The sequence below is a fragment of the Populus euphratica genome, unplaced genomic scaffold (assembly GCF_000495115.2).
Source record: "Populus euphratica unplaced genomic scaffold, PopEup_1.0 scaffold44.1, whole genome shotgun sequence".
In the NCBI taxonomy this organism is placed as follows: Eukaryota; Viridiplantae; Streptophyta; class Magnoliopsida; order Malpighiales; family Salicaceae; genus Populus; species Populus euphratica.
Genome location: NW_011499865.1, coordinates 160,435 through 185,600, shown reverse-complemented (window position 1 = coordinate 185,600; position 25,166 = coordinate 160,435). Strand labels below are relative to the sequence as shown.

Here is a 25,166-nt window from a genome sequence, read left to right as displayed (position 1 = left end):
TATAGGCCGTATGCAACACACAAAAAAATATTTTTTGTTTTTTAGACATATAATAATAATAATAATAATAATTCATGAAAAAAACCGGGTATTTTAATACTAGAATTATATTTCTACAATATAAAAAAAATAACAAACCATAAATATATTTAAAAAATCCATGTCAAAAGACATTTTCAAAACTTTCAATATTTTTTATATAAATTTTTTTTTCAAAAACATGTTAGGGTATTGGCCGTATGCAACACACAAAAAAATATTTTTTGTTTTTTAGACATATAATAATAATAATAATAATAATTCATGAAAAAAACCGGGTATTTTAATACTAGAATTATATTTCCACAATATAAAAAAAATAACAAACCATAAACCAAATACACGAGAAAACCAACGATATTATTCTTTGTTTTTTGGGCTGGGTCCAGCTCGGCTCATGTGACTGGGCTGAACCCAGCAGGCCTAGTTGGGTAACTAGCCGGAACTAGTGACCCGGCGAGGCACTATTGCAGATTGCATGCGTGAATTACTCACGCATGCACTGCACAGTGCGAAGGTAATTAATTTACCTTCGCATAATGCCTAAATGCTTTAGTAAATGCAAAACAAGAACAGGGAAAGAAAGACTTACCTGGCGAGGCAGCAGCTGGAGGCGAAGTGGAGGAAGACGACTGGTTGCTGCTCACGAAGGACGCCCCTGCTTGCTGTTCATGATGGAGCCAGGCTTGCTGGCAGCTGTCACTGCTTGTTTCAGGCGCGGTTGTAGATGAAACGGGAAATGGTGGCCCACTAGTTGATCGATATTTCTCCTCTGTTTGTCGTGTTGCTAGAAGGGAAGGATGGCTTCTGCTGATTCTGCTATTGCGGCTAAGGAAAAGTGTGGCTTCTGCTGGTTCCATCTGGTTTTGAATGTTATCAGGCGAGGCTGAGCTGAGGGAGAAAAAAGGATGAATGGAGAGCCATTTCTAGGGGCTGTGTTGACAGAGACGGAAGGCCTGTAAATGGTGTTTATGGTGGTTGCAGGCTGGGGGAGTGAGGTCTAGCGAAGGGGTTGCAATCGATTAAGAGAGATGAGGAGGTGGTGGCTGGATGTTGTAAGTTGGCTAAGACAGGGGAAGAGAGGCTTATGCCCGGGTGTCTGTGGAGAATAGCAGGTGAGTGAGGAAGAAGGTGAAGGGCGAAAAGTTGGGGCGTTCGTTTTGGTTTCTTTCCAAAAGGAAGGGGGGGACTGCTTTGTTTTTAAAAAGATGAGAGGAGGGAAGGGCTACAGCTACTTTGCTAGAGAGGATAGGTTTAGTCTTGAATATGTTTCTCCTCCTTTCTTTAGGTCAGCAGACGAGGCTTCTATATAGCCTATACATGGTTTTATTTAGAAAACAAATATTACATTAACTCTAGAGTGTAATATTAGGTGTTTGATTCTGATTTTATAATCAGTAGTGATTTCTTTTCTAGTTAGAGGATGGTACGAGAGCAGAAATAGGAAACCAAAATATTTGATTCTGATTTTATAATCAGTAGTAATTTCTTTTCTAGTTAGAGGATGGTACGACTCTTTTCTTTCCTTTCATAGAGCCAACTACTCTATTTGAAATGAGGCAATAAAAATATGGTCTGCAACTCCAAAAATCAGGCGTGATGAGAAAGGAAAACAACAGAAAAAAAAAGAAAAGAAATCAAATAGAGGGTGCAGCTGCAAAGTCTTATTTTCCTTATTCGGTGTGGTAAAAATCCTGTCATTTATGATGATCTAACCCCCCTCTCCAGTTCTTAATATCCTTCTTCAATTCAATCCTTTATTTAGCACTTTTCGATTCAGTCCTTGGTCCAAAAAAAATCCTTCGAATCAGTCCCGCGAACTTAGGCTAAATTCTTCTCGCAGCAAAATTTTCTACCTTCACGTCAGATATTCAAATATGAATATCTTGAGCTTATGATATCAAAATCAAGTGATTTAAAAGCTCAAGTTCATCTACGTGTCTAGGACTACAACTTTGGTGAAGGAATCAAAGTGAGATAAAATCTTTTAGAGAACATATTCTGGCAGTAATCTTATTGGTCAAAAAGGTTCTTTATTTGATGATGCTGAGCATCCAAATTTGACTAAGAATCTACACTAAGAACAATGATTCCTAGGACCTAATAAAGGTGTAGGTCAATTATTCAACATGTCATGAGTGATAGAATATAGCTAGGATGGTCAGATATCGTATAAAACCAAATCAGAATCAGAGCCTAAGTTGGAACAAAAAATTACGACAGCAGTAGAACTATTTTTTAGTGCAAATTCTGAGGGATTTATCCAACCTTAAAAACTAGATAAAGAAGGAACGAATTTAGCATTATGAAGACTCCTGATCAACCTAAGAAAACCTGATGATTTTGGTACAAAAAGGTAGGATAAAAAAGCAGAAAACAGCTCAAACAAGGTTTTTGAAAAAAAATATTTCTCTCTGCTTTTGTCAATCTTTTGGTGAATATGAGTTAAACTCCTACACTTAATTCAAAAGAGGTATATATCATCTCCAACACATGGGGTCCAAAATTGAGTAACAACAAATATTTCTCTTTTCGACTTATATTTGGAATTGATTTTCTTCATAAACATGATTTTTTAGGTGATTTAATATATTGGTGAACTTGTCAGATCTCTAATAGATGATAAGAGAGAGCGCTTTGTATACAATTCATAGATGGTATGTTTCTGTTGAGAATGTTGTCATTTCCTTACTCTTTGTATTCATGTATTTGTCATCTAGCACAACTACAAACTATCATCCTAAACTAATGTGATTATTTCTGAGAGATTGACTGCTTACTATATTGAAGTCCTCTATAAAGCTGTTGAGATCGAAGTTTACTCTTCCTTTTCTTGTTAATGTAGGATGTGTTGTGACTTGTATGTTTAGATCAAACTTTATAGCATTTGATTAATCACAAGGATTGAAAGTATTGCTCATCTAATTAATCACTCATGTGAGGTGTGTATCACTTGTTCATCCTGTTTAATAGTCTTTCTATTACACGTGAAAATATGTATTAAAAAGGTCTATACCATATATGATTTATATAAAAGCCTTATAATTAAGTTTTGACGAACAAAATTCATTCAACTTTATTGCATTTTTCTCTTTATATTTTTTCAGACTTGCTTGAAGATAAAAGGTCATATGGATAATATGCTTCTAATATTGCTATTTATAGATGCATTATTGGTGTGGCTGTAAGGAGTTTTGTTTGTTGGCATTTATCTCTTCCTTTGATTTTTGAATTCTTGCTATGGAATCAAGGGGACGAGAGCTGATGGAGCAACTTTTCAATGTGTTATTTTGTGTAAGCAAACATAAAAATTGGTACTAACATAAATAACATTTTTTTACTAAATTGATTTCATAAATCACTTTTTTGTTCTGTTACACCATTCCATACTTGAGCACTTTAGTTAATAAGATTTGCTTGTTGAGAGTTTTGTCTTTTCTTATATTGAATAATAGGATTGTAGAAACAGAAAAGGGCTAAAGTATTATCTAACTGTTGCATTAAATTTTAAAGTTTACATACTCTATGTTTTTTTTATTTTTCTTGTCCTGTCTTTTCTTTGATGCACTGGCCCTCCCTCTTTTCTTGTCCTGTCTTTTCTTTGATGCACAGGCCCTCCCTCTCTTGATTCTTTATTAGAATGCTAGCATTCTAATTATTATATACTCTGGTTTGTCAGAGGTTGTAGACTTTGAGAAACTAGATCCTTGTATAATGATGAATCCTCCCACTGTACATATGGTGTGCTTGTTTGTTATTTATATATCTTGCATTCTTGCTTGGTTGAATTCCATATTCAACAATTGCATTACTATTTTGCTTATTAGATGCTATTTCAATACCTCATATATATGTTTGCATATATACTTGAAAGAGAGGAAAACTAGTAGTGCTCTTCATACAGTATAGTGCTGGTTTCAAGTGATTCCATGTATGTAATTTTGCTGCCTTGAGAGTTATTATTGTATATAAAGGGTTACAAATTTTTGTCCTTACAAGTAGCATCTGCCCTTCTTATAAAAAGCTTGGGGACTGCTGGAAATTTGTTACATCACATTCTTGATATTTAGTAACTAATCCTACTATTGACAATTTCTCGAGGCTAAATCAATCCTGACCTTAACTGCCATAATTGATAAGAGGATTATTGAGGACAATTGAAAATTCTTAAAATTTGGTATGTTGTATAATAGTTCTCGTAGGATTTTCAGCAGTATTGTGGACATGATTGATGATACTTCAGTAACTAATATCTTTTGATATTCTTTCTAGCAAATTTCTTAAAAAAAGAGGACAATAATGTTTCATGTCCATCTTCTAAGACACACGATTATCTTTTAAGTTTGATTCCCTTGAGACCCTGGCTTTGCACTTCTCATTTATTTCTTGTTCATCTTTTAAGTAGTAAATTTGGATTCTTTAAAGTTCATGTACGTGAAGAATGCTTGACATTTTATCTAGTATATTCATGGAAGGTTGATAAGTGTCTGGGTGTATGTATCTACAGAGATCAACAACATTTGAGTTATTATTTGGCGGTCTTGATTTGATTGTTCCAAACTATATATTATATTATTGAAAAGATCATTTGTGATATAATTTGTCATGAAGATTGGTTTTATAAATTTCAAATCTATTTTTGACATGTAAAAGCTGAAAGGTACTTTTCAATATATTAATTGGAGGCAAAATCAATTCACATTGTATTTCTCATTATTACTAAAAATATTAAAATTTTCTAAACTTAAAATTTAAAAAAAAACTAGAAACCTAAAACCCTAAAAAAAACCCTAAAATAATCTAAACCCCAAACCCCTAAAACTCTTGACACTAAAAAACACATAAACCTAAAAACAATATAAAATTAAAAACCCTAACCCTAAAATAACATAAACCCTAAAAAATCGTAAACCTTAAACACATAACCCTAAAAATTCTAACCCCTAAAAAACTCTAAACCCTAGAACAACATAAAATAAAAATTCTTAACTCTAAAATAACCTAAACCCTAAGCCCTAGAACAACATAAAATAAAAAATCCTAACCCTAAAATAAACTAAACCCTAAACCCTAAAAAACTATAACCCCTAAAAAACAGTAAACCCTAACCCTAAAACAACCTAAACCCTAAACCTAAACTCTAACCCCTAAAAAACCCTAAACCCTAAAATAACATAAAATAAAAAAAATCTAACCCTAAACCCTAAACCTTAAAATAAAATAAAATAAAAAATCATAACCCTAAAATAATTCATAAACTCTAAACCCTACAAAAACCCTAACCCTAAAATATTCTCTAACCCCTAAACTCTAAACCCTAGAAAACCCTAAACCCTAAGACAATAAAAAATAAAAAACCCTAAACCCTAAAAAATAAAAAATACTAACCCTAAAATAACCTAAATCTTAAACCCTAAAATAACCTAAATCTTAAACCCTAAAACAACATAATAAACCCTAACTCTAAAATAACTTAAACCATAAACCTAAACCCCTAAAAAATCCTAAACTCTAAACCCTAAAATAATATAAAATAAAAAACTCTAACCCTAAACCCTAAAAAACCCTAAACCCCTAAAACCCTTAACCCTAAAAAACCATAAACCCTAAAATAACATAGAATAAAAAATCCTAACCCTAAAATAACCTAAACCCTAAACTCTAAAACTCTAAACTCTAAAATCTAAACACTAAACTTTAAAATAACCTAAACCCTAAAAAACTGTAAACCTTAAACACATAACCCTAAAAATTCTAACCCCTAAAAAACTCTAAACCCTAGAACAACATAAAATAAAAATTCTTAACTCTAAAATAACCTAAACCCTAAGCCCTAGAACAACATAAAATAAAAAATCCTAACCCTAAAATAAACTAAACCCTAAACCCTAAAAAACTATAACCCCTAAAAAACAGTAAACCCTAACCCTAAAACAACCTAAACCCTAAACCTAAACTCTAACCCCTAAAAAACCCTAAACCCTAAAACAACATAATAAAAACCCTAAACCCTAAAATAACATAAAATAAAAAATCATAACCCTAAAATAACCCATAAACTCTAAACCCTACAAAAACCATAACCCTAAAATATCCTAAATACTAAACCCTAAACCCTAAACCCTAAAACACTCTAACCTAAAAAACCCTAAACCCTAAGATAATATAAAATAAAAAACCCTAAAAAATAAAAAATCATAACCCTAAAAACTCTAACCCTAAAAAACCCTAAACCTAACATAATAAAAAACTCTAAACCCTAACCCTAACCCTAAAATAACCTAAACCCTAAACCTAAACCTTAACACTAAAAAAACTCCTAAAATAACCTAAACCCTAAAATAACATAAAATAAAAAACTCTAACCTTAAACCCTAAAAAACCCTAACACCCTTAAACCTAAACTCCTAAAAAACCCTAAACCCTAAAAAACTATAACCCCTAAAAAACTCTAAACCCTAAAACAATATAAAATAAAAAATCATAACCCTAAGATAACCCCTAAAATAACCCTAAAAAACCCTAACCCTAAAACAACATAATAAAAACCCTAAATCTTAAAATAACATAAAATAAAAAATCATAACCCTAAAATAACCCATAAACTCTAAACCTTACAAAAACCCTAACCCTAAAATATATCCTAAACCCTAAACCCTAAAAAACTCTAACCTCTAAAAAATCCTAAACCCTAAACTAAACCCTAAAAAACTCTAACCCCTAAAAAATCCTAAACCCTAAAACAACATAATAAACCATAACCCTAAAATACCCTAAACCCTAAAATAACATAAAATAAAAAAACTCTAATCCTAAAATCCTAAACCCCTAAAACCCTTAACCCTAAAAAACCCTAAACCCTAAAATAACATGGAATAAAAAATCCTAACCCTAAAATAACCTAAACCCTAAACTCTAAAACCCTAAAATTCTAAACCCTAAACCCCTAAACCCTAAAATAACCTAAACCCTAAAACAACATAAAATAAAAAATCATAACCCTAAAATAACCCTAACCCTAAAATAATCTAAACCCTAAACCCTAAAACAACATAATAAAAACCCTAAACCCTAAAACAACATAAAATAAAAAATCATAACCCTAAAATAACCCATAAACTCTAAACCCTACAAAAACCCCAACCCTAAAATATCCTAAACCCTAAAACACTTTAACCCTAAAAATCCCTAAACCCTAAGACAACATAAAATAAAAAACCCTAAACCTTAAAAAATAAAAAATAAAAAATCCTAACCCTAAAATAACCTAAACCCTAAACCCTAAAAATTTCTAAATCTCTAAATCCTAAAACTCTAAACTCTAAAGCACCCTAAACTATAAACTCTAAACTCTAAAACCCTTAAACCTTAAACCTAAATGACAAACTTAAAACCTAAAAAACTTAAACCCTAAACCCTAAATTTTAAAAAACTCTAACCCCTAAAAAACCATAAACTCTAACCCTTAATTAAAAAACCCTAAATTCTAAAAAACTATAACCCCTGAGATACTCTAAGCCCTAAACTCTTAACTATAATATAATCTAAACCTTAAAAAACTTTCTATTTGCTCATTTTGAAAGGAAATGACACCAATAATATCATTGAAAATATACGTGAATCTTGAAAACAGTACTGGTATAGGAATGAAAATTATACACAATTTGTTATTATACTGTTGAAAAAGGTAGATTGTGATAATTTAGGTAATTTATTTTTGTGTTTCAAAAATGCTTTTGAGAAAAAAATAAATTTTATTTTAATTTTTTGTTTTAAATTAATATTTTTTGATATTTTCATATTATTTCAATGCATTAATATCAAAAATATTTTTTAAAATATTTTTAAGATTATTAAAATAAAAAATATTATTTTAATATATTTCTAAATAAAAAACAATTATAATTATACTTCCATATATATATATATATATATATGGTAATGTATCAGCATATATAGTAATATCAATGGGTCTAGGAGCAAAATAAATGGTGTTTCTAGGTGAGTCAATAATGGAAGTCAGTAGAACCTTTGAAGTAAATTTCTTAACAGATAGTTGCCATGATGATGCTCAAGGACCAGTTTCGGTAAAAGCGTTTAATTTGGCATTTGGTGGATGGCATCAGAATGACTGAAAGGATAAGACGGCGATCTAATCAAAGCTGGCCTGAACATGTCCTTTCCTGCCTAACTCAAGTGAGCCAACCCAACCCAACCCAACCCACCTGGCACCATATACGTTTGTTGACTCAGAACAGCATAGAACCCAAATCTACTACTCTCAGTACCATGTCGTTAGCCAATTAGAATTAGAATTGTTCACTTCAACGCTTTCTGTCCAATCTAACACTCCGCATGTTTTTCTTTGCGGTCTGCATTTTATCAGAAGGTAGATGCGAATACTCTAAAGGAAACTCTAAACTTCTTGAACACATAGAATCCAAATCTAGAGATGATTTGGATTAGACAAAAAGAAATGGGAAAAGGGACAAATACATGTAAGAATCAAGATAGCTCGGTTTATTTTCAAGTGTTTTGCGTGGTAGCTTTTATAGATCTTTTTTTTTAAATAAATTTAAAAAAAAAACAACTTTAGTTGTTGTTTTAGAAAAGTAATTTTTTAAGAACATGATTGATTTTTGTATGTAAATTTTTAACATATATTTGTGATGATGACTATTTTAACTTTAACATATCAAGGATTTGAAAAGAAATTATTGCTAATTATAAAACTAAATTTATGATTGATTGCTAAAAAAATCTGGTATTAATTATATAAGTTGATCCAAGTAAGTTTATATTTATTTAAAAGCACTAAAAAAATATTTGAAATTTTAATATTTTATATAAAAAATTAAAAAATAATATATGTGAATATAAGTATATATATTATTAATAATAAAATTTAAAATATTATTTTAAAAAAATTATTCTACATTAAAAAATAGTATATTAATATATTATCCTTTGAACCGTTTCTTCTTCTCCGTGGTCGAGTGAAAAACAGAAACTACAACGATACGGACCCCATTTTCTTCTTCAGGAGTAAAAAAAGGGGACAAATTTGAAAAGTTCTTTCATTCTTTAAAGGTAAGACAAAGAACACAGGCCATGGAGAAACCCCATTGTCTCATAGCAAGCCAGTGGGTGTGTGGCTGCGTTTGACGAAGGGATGAGCTCGATGGGATGGGATGGGACTCTAGAGTCTACTAGACCCTATGTATTACATTACATTACATACATAGGAAGTGAAGTGGGACATAAATCTGGCTAGGGAATTGAACCAGACCTCCTTTCAAAGCGTGCATCTGTCCGGTGCATGAATTCAACACCCATACATCTAAAGTTATTGTGATGGTTAATTGATAAGAATTTAGGATTAAAAGATTTGTTTTTTTTATGGTTTTAGATTTAAGTACTTGATTGCTCATGTAATGGCCATAGGAAACTTACATGGTCGTTAACTTCAGGGCCCGTGAGATTAGTCGTGGTACACGCAAGCTGACCCGGACACCCACATTAATAAAAAAAAATTATTGTATTAATTTTAAAGGATATAATTTAAATAAATAGATTTTTAAATTTATTTTTTAAATATTATCAGCTTTAATACATGATGATTAACGGGTCAAATCAATCATACTACGACCCGGACACCCACATTAATAAAAAAAAATTATTGTATTAATTTTAAAGGATATAATTTAAATAAATAGATTTTTAAATTTATTTTTTAAATATTATCAGCTTTAATACATGATGATTAACGGGTCAAATCAATCATACTACTAAATTAATATTTTTTTAAAAAAATATTTTTAAAATTAATATATTAAAATAATTTAAAAATATAAAAAATTCTAAGTTTTTGCAATGAAATTCTAAACAGCGATGACCAATAACAATGTCAGTAAGATGGGACACTGATATTTGTATATCCACCGACACTCGTAGGTGCAATAAAAAAATCGTAGCCTCACGTTCTTCAAGTATTAAAAAGTGTTGAACGCCACCTGCAAGCAACAACCCGCCAGCCACATGAAATCAATGTCAAAAGGTCAAATATGTCTGAAAATCCAATATGTTCATGTAATGGTAACTAATTAAATATTCATGTCATTATTTTTTTCTTAGCTCGCAAATAAACAGTAATGATAAAAGTTTTAGTATATGTAAAAATAATTTTTAATGATTTTTTGGATTAAGCTTGTAGCTGAATATCAAACCAATATTTAATTGAATTATCACCCTATTACAAGCTTCAATTTTTTAAAATCACAAAAATATTAAATAAAAAATAATGACGACTCATCATTAACATAATGCTTTTGTCCTTGTATTGTAATTTTCCAATTCATAACTTAAGAAAACATGCCCTACCTATATGGATTTTAACTTGAGGTTAAAATTATGAAAATTATGGTTGCAATCATAATTATTAAATCAAATCTAAGAATTGATATGACATATTTTTTTTTTATCATGATTTAGATAAGTTAATCTAATTTTTTTTAAATAATCAAAATAATATTATTTTAATAAAAAATCAAATAAAAATCAATAGATTTTTTATCTGATTAACTAATTACGAATCAATCGTGATTTAGTTCACACTGGTTTATTTTTTTATTTTTTTATGAAATCCAAACTAGTATATGCATCGAATATATTATATTCTGGATGATCATTGTGCCGATTTGGATTTAATAAGAAGAAAAAAAAGACCTCACATGCACAAGATACTATTATCAAATTTAAACAAAGCGGAAAATTAAAAAATAATTTTTAATGATTTTTTGGATTAGGCTTGTAGCTGAATTTTAATATATTGAACTTGATATTTTATCATATCAATATTTAATTGAATTATCACCCTATTACAAGCTTTAATCTTTTAAAATCACAAAAATATTAAATAAAAAATAATGACTTGTGATTTTCCAATTCATAACTTAAGAAAACATGCCCTATCTATATAGATTTTTCAATGATTAAAAATTAGGATTTTAACTTGAGGTTAAAATTGTGAAAATTATGGTTGCAATTATAGTTATTAAATCTAATCTAAAAATTGATATGACATGTTTTCTATTATGATTTAGATAAGTTAATTTAATTTTTTTAAATAATCAAAATGATATCTTTTTAATAAAAATTCAAATAAAAATTAATAGGTTTTTAATCTGATTAACTGGGTTGCAAATTAACAGTGATTTTTTTATTAAATCACACTGGTCTATTTTTTTATTTTTTATGAAATCCAAACTAGTATATGCATAGAATATATTATTTTCTGGATGATTATTGAGCCGATTTGGATTTAATAAGAAGAAGAAAAAAAGACCTCGCATGCACAAGCATCAATTAAATATAAGGTCAAAATACTATTGTCAAATTAAACAAAGCGGAAAATTTCCTTATATTGTGTAGCACAAAATGAATTGAATATCCCAAGAAAAATTACGAAAATATGTTTGCACGAGTTGCAGCTTGGACAGTGCATCTTCAAGTTCCTCTAAATGAATTTGATTGAAATTAGAAGATGAGAAATAATTGCTTTTATTGAAAGAGTCTGAAATCGAAGAGCCTCTCAATGAATAAAGCACATGGAAGCAAAGCATTCCATGATTTTGAAAAAGCTAAAAGGGAGAAAGCATTTAGTCCTTGCTTGGCTTTCTATATAGCACTTGCAATGAGTTGCAACGCTGAAGGAAGGAACAATGGAGATCGTTGCTATGGTAATTGCACTATATATGAGTAAAAATAGTACAGAAAAATTAACACTTGCATACAATTACAATTAGAGTAGAAAAGCCTATAGCCACTTAATGGCAATTGAAGAACACTTATATCGAGCTATATGGTACAAAAAGTGTTTTTTTAAACTGAAAGTCCAGCTAAAAATGCCACCCCTGTAGAAGGTAACCAAGATGAACCATAGATAAACTGTGCCACAGTGAATTTATTTGCCTCGACGGTCGATGTGATGACCCGATACCCGGGCCATTTTACCCTTTGCCCAACCGCCGCACCAGGTCCATAATTCATGTATTCACCGTAGTATAAGGTGTCCAGTGCAAATGATGCGTCCCACTCGAGCCATCCTCTTGGATGAATGTGATCACCCATGTATGATAACATGTACACAGTTCTAGAGTACAGCTTCCACGGACGGCCGAGATATGTTGGGAAGGTACCTTTCGACGGTGCGAGGTCCGACGCGGCAAGGAGCCTGCAGGCATGGATTGATATGCCTGTATTTTGATTAGGGTCTTTGCGATTCTGGGCTGTGATGGTGTTTTTCTGGGAGGCCATTGGCTTACGGGCATAAATGCTACAGTTTTGTAACACAACTGCAGCATTGCCGAATATGAAATCTACAGTCCCATAAATGTCACATTCCCTGTAGAATTGGCGATTTGAGTGCACGTAGAGGGTGTCTTGGTAACCAATGATGCTGCACCTATAGACCACAGCATGGTCTGCACCAACTCGAAGAGCCACAGCTTGATGCTTGGCTGGACCAGCCCAGTTCTCAAATGTCATGTCACGAGCAATAAAACCAGTTCCTGTTGCAGCTGTACAATTTACACACAGACACACACACACATACAATGATTAATACGATAAAACAGTAGATTTCATAACAGTAAATTTGAGCACAGAGTTGCTTTCATTATCTTATTGCAGATTGGTGCATGCAGTAGTGTCACTAACAAGAGTCTACCTATTAATCATGTGATGCTCCTGGCCCACCTCCATTCATGTACAAATTGTATCCGTCACTTGAATTTTGTACAATATTTAATGAGCTTTTAATACTTAAAACAAACAGATAATACTTGGTAAATTGTGTCCATGATTTTGCAGCTGGGTATGAATAGGAAGGAAGCATCTATTTCTAATTTGATAATACATAAAACTAAAAATTAAAAAATTAAAGCTTGATTGTCCTTTTTTTTTTCGAGTGAATCCAAGTAAACCCTTGTCATGATTAATCAACAACATAAAATCAAGGTTTGCGCTAGGAGCAGTTTAGATAATCAACGATCCAAGATAATCAACGATCCACACAAAACAACTGCTAGGGCGGCTGCTCTTCCCATGCTCTAAATCAATAACATAAAATTAATGTTTTTTTTCCATGTTTTTCCATTATTCTAATACATTAATGTTAAAAATTAAATATATTCAAAAAATATATTTTTAATTAAAATTTATTTTTATAAAAAAATATCATACAAAACAGTACTGGATTAAAAAAAATAGATTTGGAAGCTTCAGCAGTCAATCGTTGAGACTATAGTTAACAAATAAGAACAGCTTGAAGCAAGACTAACTACAATTGATGCTCTACAAAAGTTGAAAATCACCAAGTTCTTTTTTTTTACTTTATGATGTGATCAAATGGAATAAAAGGGAAGGGGCTGTGGTCTGCTAGCATTATTGCAGCATAGAAGGGGCGGTCACAAACAGCGTAAACAACAAGTTTTGACCCACAATCTCTCTTTTGAGCTAAAAGTCAAGAAACATTGCCTCATCAATTTTGACACAAATTGAAGTGAATAACACGAAAGAATATTAAATTAATTAATGTAATTAAAAGGAGAATAAATAAATATATAGAACTTACCAAAGGATGCTGTGTGGAATGTGGTAACGTGGTTAAAAACACTTCTGCCTCCTGTAATTATTGTCTTTCCCATCCCATCTCCGATGAACATCAAATTCCATTTCTTCCTCCCAACTTTCAAGTTATCCTCTACATATCTGAATTAGCATAAACACAATCAACGCATCAATAAATTATATTTCTCTCTTTACCTTTTCAAAATGCTTAAAGTATGAGAATATACCAATAATTTCCACTATCAGAGAGCCTCACACAAAGGGGATATCAAAAGATGATGCCTCACTCCCCCTCCCACTCCCCAAAAGGGATATCAAAAAGACTATATTAATTTGAAAAAAATGATAATTATGAATTAAAATCTTAATAAGCAAATCAATGATCAAACATTATGAAGCAATGGAATAAATCCCTTTAAAAAAATATTAATTATCAAATACTTATGAATTGAACTTAATTATCTAATCACTGATCAAACATTATGAAGCAATGAAATAATTTTTTTTTTTTATGAAAACAAATCATGTAAAGGTCAAAACACACATCAATAATCATTTTATGCACATAATTATAGTTTTATGATATTTTTTTTATTTTCATGATTGCTCCAATGAAGTCAATCATACAATCACCACCGCTCTCGTAGAAAATTATTTCTCTATAAAAAGAAAAGTCAATTCCACCAAACTTGTAGGGTTATTTTTGTCTTCTTACCACGAAACAGCAGCGGTTAAAACAGAATCATAACGCTGAAACTTTTAAAAAGTAGTTAATTTTTTACCAAACCTTACCTTCCTGCCCTCACATAAATTATCGTCCGCCGAGTACTGTGCTCAGGCGCCTTTTTTATCGCCTCCGATATTGTCTTGAACGTTCCACTCCCATCTCCCGATACGATAATATCGGCTTGTATGGCCGATACAGGCAGGCCTAATAGTCTTCTCTCTCTCCTGCCTAACCAACTCGGGCAATTGTCCGCTTCCGATTTGTCCCCATCCTCTGTCATTAATCTCCTCTTATTCTGTATCGGCACTCCAGAGAAATCGCCTCCGTTAGACGCGGAAAATATCGCCAAACAGTTACTGACCAGCTCCGTCAAATCCTTCAATTTCTCTGTCATCTGATCTTTAACAGTTCCGTTAACTCCTTCGAATCCTTCATTGCATGTGTCCTGGTTCGTCAACGCTGCGCTCAGCCACGTCACTACGTCCTCCGGCGATCCACCACCGCCGGAGGATGGTGCGATGGTAGAGAGGGACCGAGTGAGGGCGTCTATGGAGTCTTCCAGTAGCTCGAGGCAGTCATCAAATGCTGCCCGTTCACGTGTCTCCATGTTGACATAGGAGATTCCCGAGGAGAGATATAGAGCTTTATCCAAGTGCAGAAGAGTCATGTTGAAGGAAATGTGAACCAAGTCCGACTCGGACGCAGTCATTGAGCCGGGGAAGTCGAGGAGCGAGCTGACGCAGAGGGCCGGGAACCGAGTCTTGCTGCATGTCTTGGAAATAGCCTGGGTTGGTTTCCGGTGAGTAAGACTGTTCGGGTCGGATTGACCGGAAGCCTTATCTCGGGCTCCGAGGAGGATCACGGCCGAGGCGGCGGAGGCCGCGATCAATACGACAGAGAAGATGGTAAGGAAGATGATTTTCTTTTTTCTCGTCGGGGAAAGCTGTGACGTGGCGTGTTGTGGTTGGTTGATAGAAAATGAATTACTGGACCCTTCTCCTGGGTCGGATTCCTTTCGCCCGAGTCTACCGTAACCCATCTTGGCCTAGTGAAATTTCTCTAGCGTGGCAGAGTGAGCGCCCAGGAAGAAAGACAGGTGAGAACGCGGAGGTCTATTAAAAAAAAACAATCGAGGGCTCTTTTGCGTAAAACTAAAAACTTTGAGGTCTAATTAATGCACGCCTGCAAATTTCATGGATGTAAGTAGATAAATGTGGGTGTTTTTCTTCTCTTTCTTTTTTGAGGAAGAAAAGAAGAGGAGTGGGATTTATTTATAAAGAAAATGGAGGTGTCTATATGGGTGTGTAGGAAGATGAGTATAAATATAGTACTGAGGAGGTGGGGGTGTGAGAGAGAAAGAGAGTAATAGAGTTTGGTGTGAAGTCCATATCTAAAGAATTAGCTGGCTTCTACTTCCCATTCATTCACTGCATGCCCATTGCTTGTGGGACGTCTAGTGTCTCCGGTGTGTGTGTGTGTGTGTGTGTGTGTGTGTGTGTGTGTGTGTGTGTGTGTGTGTGTGTGTGTTGTGTGTGGGTTGGGTGGTGTGGGTGGGTGGTGGGGGGGGGGTGGTGGGTGGGGGGGGGGGGGGGATTTGTGCTTTGTTATGTTATGTAAAGTGACTTTATTTTGCTTGTTCTATCCGTCTATTTTGTTTGATTCCTACAATTTCTTGCCTTTTGTCATCTTGCAATAGAGAGGGTTTAGGAAATGGGAAGGAATTGTGGTAAAATCAAGGTGGGTTTCCATTGTTTATGCCCAATAATTAGAAAGAAAAGAGCCTTGAAGATTTAGATCCTTCTAATTCTAGCTACAATTAATACAAGTTTTTCTGCTATTGAAGAGTCTATATATATTATAGATGACAAAAGGCAAACACATAAGCTTATGGAATCCATAGAGTAAAACACGACAATTTGAGTGATCTTGTATGCATACTTGCTTTCCTTAAAATAAAAAAAAATAATGGCAAGTTTGAATGCTGCTCGCTTCTTGTGAGTCCAATTTCATGGCGTTCGTCTTCAATAATGGTGGAATTTAGTCCCTTTATTTGTTACACTTGGTCGTTTTAAACCCGAACTTCGAATCAAGTTAAATCATAATCTATATTTCTAATTAAAGATGATTCATACAAAATTCCATACTGATTAAACAGCCATACTGACCCCATGATTTACAATATAATTGGACGAAGGATTTCTAATTGTATTTATTTGCAAGCCAATGGTTTTGAATTCAGTGGATGCAGTCGATAGTTATTAAATTCAAATCAGTTGAGTGAGACATTTTAGAATTTACAACTAAGATTGGTTCAAGTTTTACACAAAAAAGAAAAAAGAAAAAAAAAAGAATTAACATGATATAATATAGTATAATAACCTAAATTAGTTATAATTCAATCAACGCAAGTGAAATCTTATTAAAATTTTATTAACATTTATAAATAACATATTAAAATGATAATATATTGATATATATTTTAAAAAATAAATAAATTTACTTAGATTATAATCTAGTCTTATCTTTATCATGGTTAATAAAAATGTTAACTAGAAAACAAAAATGATGACATACATGCAAATGTTATAGTGCCACATACATTATTACTTCATGGAATCAATTAACCATCGAATGTCATGTTAATTTTTTTAGATAAATAATGGTATTATCTTTTAGATTGTGTTGATTGTTAGTATAGGGTCGAAGGCATTAGTCCATCTATTTTTAAGGTCCACGCACATCTTGAGGATGCATCATGGTATTACGTGATATGTGCATCATAACATAAAGTACTGTTTTTTTAATTATAAAACATAAAGTCCTTTCCAATATTGTTCGATTGTGGATTTTTCTTCCACAACCACATGTACTGTTTGTACTAATAACAACAGGGACTTCTTAACGTTGACATGCAAGTCTCAATTTAAAATAAATAAATAAATAAATAAAACCTTTGCTCGGCGGTAATAAAGTTTTGGTTGCTTTTCTTCTTTTTCTTGAACTATATTTAATCTTCCTTGATAGAATAAAGCATTGTTATTAAAACTAGTTTGGTATAGAGAATTGACCCGAGAGATTACGATTTTAAATTTGATTTGGATTGAATATCAAGTTAAATTAGAAAAGATTATAACCTTGACCAAGTGAATTAATGAAATTAATTTTTTTTAATAAGAAGGACCACGCAAGTTTGCTAGCCATTCATTAATGTTTAGCTTTGTTTAGTTTAAGTTTAGTTGATATAATACCGTTTATTAAACTCGAATTGGATTAAAAAATTGATAAAGAAGTAAATTAATCTCGTATAATCTAATTAAAAATTTAAATGATTTAATTAAAATATGATAAAATTAATTATTTTAAAAAATTAAAATTAACTTTAATTAATTCATCTTTAATAACCATTTGCTAGATTAGAAAACAGAAAATTATGAGATCCATGCAGATTTTATATTGCGAATTACATGATTACTTCATGGAATCAATTAGAAATCTAACGTAATGTTAAAAATAAAATAAAATAAAATTGGTAAAGTCTACTAATCTTCTTTTTGAAGTAATCATAAAGAACGGCATATCAGCTTTTAGATTTTGTTGATTGTTATTTTAGGTTCAAAGGCATATGCCCAACTATTTATAAGGTCTCCCCACAGTTTTTGGATTCATCGTAATTTCACGTAATAAAGTAATATGTGCATCATAACATAAAGTAGTTTTTTTTTAAAAACAAAATATTATAAAACATAAAGCACTTTCGAACATTGTTCGATTATTGGATTCTTCTCCCACAACCACATGCTGTTTGTACTAATAACAACTGGAATTTTTTAAGGTTGTCTTATGGCCCCAATTTCGAAAATAAATAAATATCGTGCTTGCCCTTTATAAATTTTTTTGCTGCTTTTCTTCTTTCATTTTAATTTTTCATGATATAATAAATTGTAGTTGTTAAATTCTGGTCAATTAGTGAATTAATATGAAAAATTCGTAACTGAAAACTTAATCTAATTCAAGTTTTAAATAAAAATATATTTTTATAAAATTTAGTTAATTTGATAGAATATAATTATGATTACTTTTTAAAATATTTTTTATTTAAAAATATATATTAATATTATTTTTTATTTTTTAAAAATTATTTTTAAAATTAATATATTAAAATAATTTAAAAATATATTAATTTAAAATAGAAAAATTTAAATTTTTTAAAAATATTTTTAAAATACAATACCAGAGGATCTTTAAAAAAAAAATAAAGCATGATAATTTTACTTAAAAAGAATGAATAAAATCATTATGATCGAAGTTTTGGAGTCTAACACGTATCCACTAAACAACTCAAAAAGCAAGTCAGCTAATAAAACAATCCATAGGTACAAATATATAGGAGTCTATGTATATTTATATTTAGATAGTATTTAAAAGTGTGTCCGTGTTGATTTTTCAACTAGTTATTTTTATACAGTATATCAAAACAATTTAAAAATATATATAAAAATTAGAAAAAAAAATTAAAATTTTAAAAAATATGATTCCAAATACATCCTCAAACTGCTCCTTTAAACTTTCTGGAGCAATAGTTAATGGGCTCGGAATTGATATTGAAATTGTGTGAAAAAAGAAGAAGAAGAAGAAGAAGAAAGAAGAATATGAAATAAAGTGCAGCGAAGAATTTAGAAAAAGGTATAGCGAAAAAAAGAAGAAAAGCAAGAAGAATTGTTTGGTTCCCCTAGCTATCACGCTAGCTAGCTGGACCCATCTTCATCCAGAATTAAAGCCTTTTGCTTAGAAAGTCACTATTCTGTATATCTCTTACACCACAGGGATACCAAAAAACAAATTGAATATAAAAAAATTATTTATAAATTGAAATTTCTCTTAATATTATTAAACCTGAAAATATAATTGTTTTAAGAATTTTTTTTATTAGGATAAATTTTCATTGCAAAATAAAGCTAATATATGTGTTCAATAAAATAAATTAAGAATTATATATATTAATAAATAATAGCAAAATTGTTTGTCTAAACCAAAAATTAAGTCTGAAATCTAAGACAAAGATATATATTAAAATATCTAATATCATGTGGTATGTAGTTTTTCAAAAAAAATTATCTAATTATAGAACAATACTTTTTTTTTCTTAACAAATGTAGGTCATTTTAAATAATCACAAAACTTATGATTTTCAAGTCTAAAATAATTTTTATTATTAATGTATCTCTTGTTTATCTTAATGAACACTAGATTTTAAAATGAAATCATTGTTTCCATTAAAAAAGATATTTTATGATTGTTAAAGTAAACAAAAATCAAAATATTATTTTCATATTTCATGTGTGGTCGAAAGCTCCAAAAATAATAAATTTATTAAAATAATATTGAAAATCTATTTAAATTTTTATAAAAAATAATAATTTGAATTGAATTTTCATCTACAATTAATTATTAGTATTAATAATTAAAAAAATATTACAATTCAAATAAATATTTATAATATTATTCAAGAACCATGTTAAAAGTGAAGAGCAAATGAATCAACATAGCAAATTTTTTTCAATGCAAAAAAAAAGGATATAAAAAGGCCAGTAGCAACACCAATAAGAGGCTAGGCATGCACAACTTGAAAACCAAGCTCACATCTCTAGCCTTGCTTCATCATTTGTTGAGACAAAGAATACATTGTTTATTTGCCTTGTTTTTGACAATTTAAATGGCCAAAAACTAGACAAAAACTCTCCCTTTAGTTTTTTGGAATAAAAAAACCTATTTTCAACTGATTTTTAACATAAAAACAAATGAGAAGATTTCCCAAATTTCAATTTATTTTTTGGATAATTTGAATGCCAAGAACCACTATCATCCCATTCTCTTCATTAAATAGAATATTTGGGCACAAAACTTGATTACTTGTGTTTTCAGAATCTTGAGAATAATTGTTTTCTCTCTATTATTATTTTTTAATGAGTATTTGTTTTATCCAAGAACTTAAAAATAAATAAAATAAACTTGTAAATAAAAATAAATATAGTCAAGAAATTCATATATATATATATATTTTTTATTTAATATTAAAATAAGATGACTTGTTATGTGTATAGCCTGATCTATTTTTTTTTTAATTTTCTTTATGTATATATATTTTTAATTTTACTTGATATGGTGCAAAAATTCATAATTATGTTACATATAAATAATAATAATAATAATAATAATAATATGTTACAATTATGATTCATGATCAACTTAATTTTAATGCTAAGTAAATATTGTAGAAAGGTATGACCTTTTCACCTCTTTAGGAAAAGAGGAAACTATAATTATCCCAATAATGACCAAGAAAAGAGGCAGGCATAAGTTGCTTTTTTACACATTTTGAGAGCTAAAGACATCAAAAGTTTTTAGTTAGATTAGGGAGTAAATGTTTATTGAAAGTTTAAGTTAAAATTATCACAGAGTTGATTTCTAACAATAAATAATCATATGTCTGCTTCATCCTCCAGTTTCTGGACAATATTGGATCTTGCTAGCCATACTTCCTCCACCCTCATCGTCTTGGCCTATCTTTTTGCTCACCTTTCTGTGGACTCTCCTTTTCTTTTACTTTATGTGATTGTTCTAGGTTAATCTCCCGTTTGCTTCGTCAAGTGGGATTTTACAAAAAGAGTTAGCCTCGTGGTGGCAGCTTTAACCCTCACAAAAAGATCGATTTAACTATATAATCTTTTGGTTTTATCATCAAAAGTAAACTACTTCATGAGAAAGATACGTGCAAGCTTTATACATTATGAAAAAACAAGTCCTTAAAGCAAGATAAAAGAACTGTCGGTTATATAGGAGGAAGTTAGAGATGATGTGAGATAAAACCCTTAAATTAATTATCGTGTTTGTGTCGATTCTTTATTTTTATTTATGTGTTTTTAATTTCATTTTATATTTTAATCCATTCAATTAAATCTTGCTCTTTAAATTTTCCCAATTAACCAAATATATATGAAACCCTTAAATTAATTATCGTGTTTGTGCCGATTCTTTATTTTTGTTTATGTGTTTTTAATTTGATTTTATATTTTTAATCCATTCAATTAAATCTTGCTCCTTAAATTTTCCCAATTAACCAAATATATATTTATCTTTAGTTAGGTCTCGATCGATGTTAAATATGTATGTGATCGATGTGACAGTATTAAATAAATTTCATTCATGAGATGATCTTTATATCTTACATATATCATCAAATAAATTTTCTCATAAAATATATTAGAAAAAAATTGATTTTACTAGTGGTTGTGGCGTACACGTCTTGTTTAATAGAAATTGAAAAAAAGAAGAAGCTAAATTAATTTTAAATCATAAAAAGTTTTTTTTTTCCAGCTGCTTGTAGTTTCTTACAAGCGGGGAATGGTTTCATCTTCTAATAAAACAAAACACAGCATAAACCAATCTTGAAACAAAAACAAGCCATGGATTAGTTAAAAACAATTATGATTTAATCATAGATTTTTTTATTTCCTTGAGCTTTTATTTAAAATCATTTTCAATGTATATGTTAAATAATTTATAATTAAGTGATGTAAAACTTAAATAAATATAAAAAACTCATCTCATAAATAAATAAATAAAATTTGATTATTTAACAGTTAATTGATATTTATTTGTCATCCAGTAATGTTAAAGAACCATCTTAATCTAAAAATTTAAGTTATTAAGTAAGATTTTAGGATATAATTTATATTATTCTCTAAAATACCTCTCAAGTGAAAGTTTTTGAGTTTCAAACTTGAAACTTACACAAACTTATATTACCTTGTGTTTAATTTTTTTTATCAAATAAATAGAAATTGTGAGATTCAAACTCAATCGTTTAGTTATCAAGACTCTAATACCATGTAAAATAATCATTTTATTTAAAAATTTAAATTATTAAATAAATTTTTAAAATATAATTTATATTATTTTTTAATAAATAAATTACTGAGAAAGACATTCATGCTTTATATATTAAAAAAAAGGGGGGGGCCTTAAAGCAAAGATAAAAGAACTGTCGGTTATTATACAGGAGCGAGGAAATTAGATGATGTGAGTTAAAAACCTTGCAAGCAAGTTTTTCCCACCAATAAAAAAAACCCTTAAATTAATTACTGTGTTTGTATTAATTATTTATTTTCACTCATGTGTTTTTAATATGGTTAATTAATTCTTATATATTTTTTAATCCATTCAGTTTAATCTTGCTCTTTAAATTAATTTGTCGAATTAATCAAATATTTTTCTTCAATTAGGTCACAATGCTAGCAGATGTGATATCATTAAATATTTTTCAATCATTAGATCATCTTTTCTATATATATATATATAGAAAACAGGTTTAATTTCAAAAACACTAAAAAGTGTGGATTGCAATAATGTTAATTTTAAATTAAAAAACAGAAATATTTAGCTTAACTAAACCAGCGATGGAAACATTACCTTTTACTTTCAAGCAACAGAGAGTGAGGCAACTTTTCAAGAGCTAGAGATGGACAGATGTAATTGTCATAAGGGAAGGCAATTTTCAACAGTTAATTAAGACTGGGTCCACTCAAATCGACCGACAAAACTCTATGTCGATTGTTAAAGACAAGAAAATACTTGAGCATATAGTTGGTGTAAATTCAATGACATTGATCAGAACGTGTAATGTTTCTGCAGTAGCAATATTTCAAGGATGGGAGGTTGCCATGCTAATTTGGTATTCTGGTTTATGATATTTTTAAATAATATTTTTTACTTAAAATATATTAAGTAGTTTTCTATACTAACACATCAAAATTATATAAAAAAAATATTAATTTAATATTTTTTAAAGCCAAGTATATTTAAATATACTTAAATACAATTATTCCAATTACACAAACAAATGGTGAAATGCTTTCCACAGTGAAATTGATATATTCATAATCAATTTTTTCCTTCTTACAACCTCATAAATTTTTAAAAAGTCTGTCTCCGATCGCAAATCTAAGTAATTAATAAACACCTACCAGAGATTTTAATAAGGACAACAAGAAATATAGTGGCCTGAAGTTTCGTTATCATGATGGTCCTGGCCAGCAAAGTGGAGAAGAAGTTGGAACTCTCCAGATTCTTTCATTCTATGAGTGAATATCTCTGAAATTAAGCAAGATAACTCTTTAACTTTTTTCTTTCTAATCATTGATCTTCACCACCCAAAAGAAATTAAGCAAAGTCATCATTAAATGACAAAAACGCCTTGATTTAGCTAAGTGACTTTTCTTATCAATTATCATTACATCACTAACCTTGTATGATTATGTATTATTTAACCCAAGTTAATTCGTATTCATTCACAGCATCGTTTCATGCTTTTTTTTTTTTTTATTGATATGCAATCAATTAATTATTATTGACGTACTATACGCTTAAAGTCATGCTAATATTGTTCAATGTAGAAAACGTTTCTGCTACAGGGTGACAGCTATGTATACAGTGAAAAATGACGAATAATTGATCCAATTGTTGTTAGTCCAGTGATTAAAAAGGTAAATACAGTATTTCCTATAATATATAGTACACTATATTACATAGAATAACTTTATACAAGATAAATACAATATTTCCTATAATATAAAACATTTCATAACACACCCCTGAAGTTGAAGATGGGGTATTCAATTGAAACTTGAATCATAGGTGAGTAAAAAGAGGTTAATTCATAATCTGATTAATTTAAAAAAAATATAACATCTTTTTTATTAAAAAATATATTAACTTAGATTAATTTGGATTAATTTAATCAATCTATAATATAAGTTTTGTACTAAATCAACCCAGATTAAGTTTAATAATTATGAAGATTTGTATGTTTTGTAATTGTAGACAAATATATATATATATATATATTTAAATCCTTATAACATCTTATTACATCTATTTTTAATGTTAATATTTAAAATACTTCTCTAAATTAAATTAAGCTAGTTAGAGGTGGATATATTATCTTACTAAGAGCAGCATATATTCACCTTCCATCTATAAATTATTATACAGTTATTAGCATATATATTTCGGCTTGATCTTTGGAATCATTAGTAGATATTCAGCAATTGTTTGCTTAGATATAAGATTGTGTTTTCCTTCCTCCCTCGTGTGATATATACTACTGTAACTACAGAATGAAATATGCAGTGCAGAAGAATTCTCTTATTCTTACAAGTAGCAACTCACAACTTCAAAGTAAATGAATCTTATTACTTATTATTATTATTATTATTGTAACCAATTCCTTTCAATTTTACATTTATCTTGATAGAGCAGGAATGTACAAATTCTGATGTGGAGAACAACAATACACAGCTAGCCACACAATTCAAAGGTTCCAATCTGTTCTTATGCAAATTATTCACAAACAGGAATCAAAGAAAACAAGTTCTCGCCAATGAAAGAGAATGACAGGGAGCGGTCGCATGCCCACAAAATGAACGGAAGTGAAAGCAACACATGATTTAATAAGCATGTGCAGGGGTGCCTAGTTACATGGTATGGTGGCAACATAAAGCAAATATCCAAAGCCCATCACACGATTTGTCACTTGATTGACAGCAATTGTCCATGGGTATCACTTTCTTAATTTTGGAGTCATCATCGTCATCATGCTTGTTTAGGCAATACACTCAACACTAAGAGTTTTGAAAGTTACACACACACACCCATACAAACTAGCCAGTAGACTTGAAAACAGAATTTGTATAGTATAAACGTATTCGTAAGA

At 30.2% G+C, this 25,166-nt stretch overlaps 1 protein-coding gene and 3 long non-coding RNA genes across 7 annotated transcripts in view; 2 read left to right on the top strand and 2 right to left on the bottom strand.

Annotated features, from left to right (window-relative positions):
* Positions 1 to 3,989, top strand: part of LOC105125870 (uncharacterized) — a 6,667-nt gene extending 2,678 nt beyond the window's left edge. The window contains exons 5-6 of one of the 4 annotated variants that reach the window (XR_842301.1): positions 2,619 to 2,981; positions 3,721 to 3,989. This is a non-coding gene — a long non-coding RNA (uncharacterized LOC105125870). Of the gene's footprint in view, positions 1 to 2,618; positions 3,094 to 3,720 lie in introns of those variants that run through there. The other 3 variants (XR_842303.1, XR_842304.1, XR_842302.1) reach the window with 3 other exon arrangements.
* The window catches only part of LOC105125871 (uncharacterized), a 6,238-nt gene extending 1,944 nt beyond the window's left edge, over positions 1 to 4,294 (bottom strand). Inside the window, exons 1-2 of the long non-coding RNA XR_842305.1 lie at positions 4,164 to 4,294; positions 2,881 to 3,356 (exon numbers count right to left, since the gene is read on the bottom strand). This is a non-coding gene — a long non-coding RNA (uncharacterized LOC105125871). The remainder of the gene's footprint in view (positions 1 to 2,880; positions 3,357 to 4,163) is intronic.
* Positions 4,295 to 11,758: 7,464 nt separating this feature from the next.
* Positions 11,759 to 15,716, bottom strand: LOC105125872 (probable pectinesterase/pectinesterase inhibitor 34). The gene is made up of 3 exons (XM_011026523.1): positions 14,461 to 15,716; positions 13,673 to 13,809; positions 11,759 to 12,617 (listed from the first exon to the last, which is right to left on the bottom strand). The coding sequence occupies exons 1-3, from the start codon at positions 15,432 to 15,434 to the stop codon at positions 11,920 to 11,922; spliced, it is 1,809 nt and encodes a 602-aa protein (XP_011024825.1). The 5' UTR covers positions 15,435 to 15,716; the 3' UTR covers positions 11,759 to 11,919.
* Positions 12,572 to 22,245, top strand: LOC105125874 (uncharacterized). Its single transcript, XR_842306.1, has 3 exons — positions 12,572 to 12,705; positions 20,810 to 20,812; positions 22,234 to 22,245. It is a non-coding gene; the product is annotated as an uncharacterized LOC105125874 (long non-coding RNA).
* The last annotated feature ends 2,921 nt before the right edge of the window (positions 22,246 to 25,166 follow it).

Bases quoted from the DNA above. Each gene is read 5' to 3' on its own strand.
- LOC105125872 (XM_011026523.1), bottom strand. From the start codon at position 15,434: ATGGGTTACGGTAGACTCGGGCGAAAGGAATCCGACCCAGGAGAAGGG. The intron at 13,810-14,460 runs GTAAGGTTTGGT...ATGCTAATTCAG, and splicing joins ATTTATGTGAGGGCAGGAAG to ATATGTAGAGGATAACTTGA. The intron at 12,618-13,672 runs GTAAGTTCTATA...TAAATTGTACAG, and splicing joins ATTCCACACAGCATCCTTTG to CTGCAACAGGAACTGGTTTT.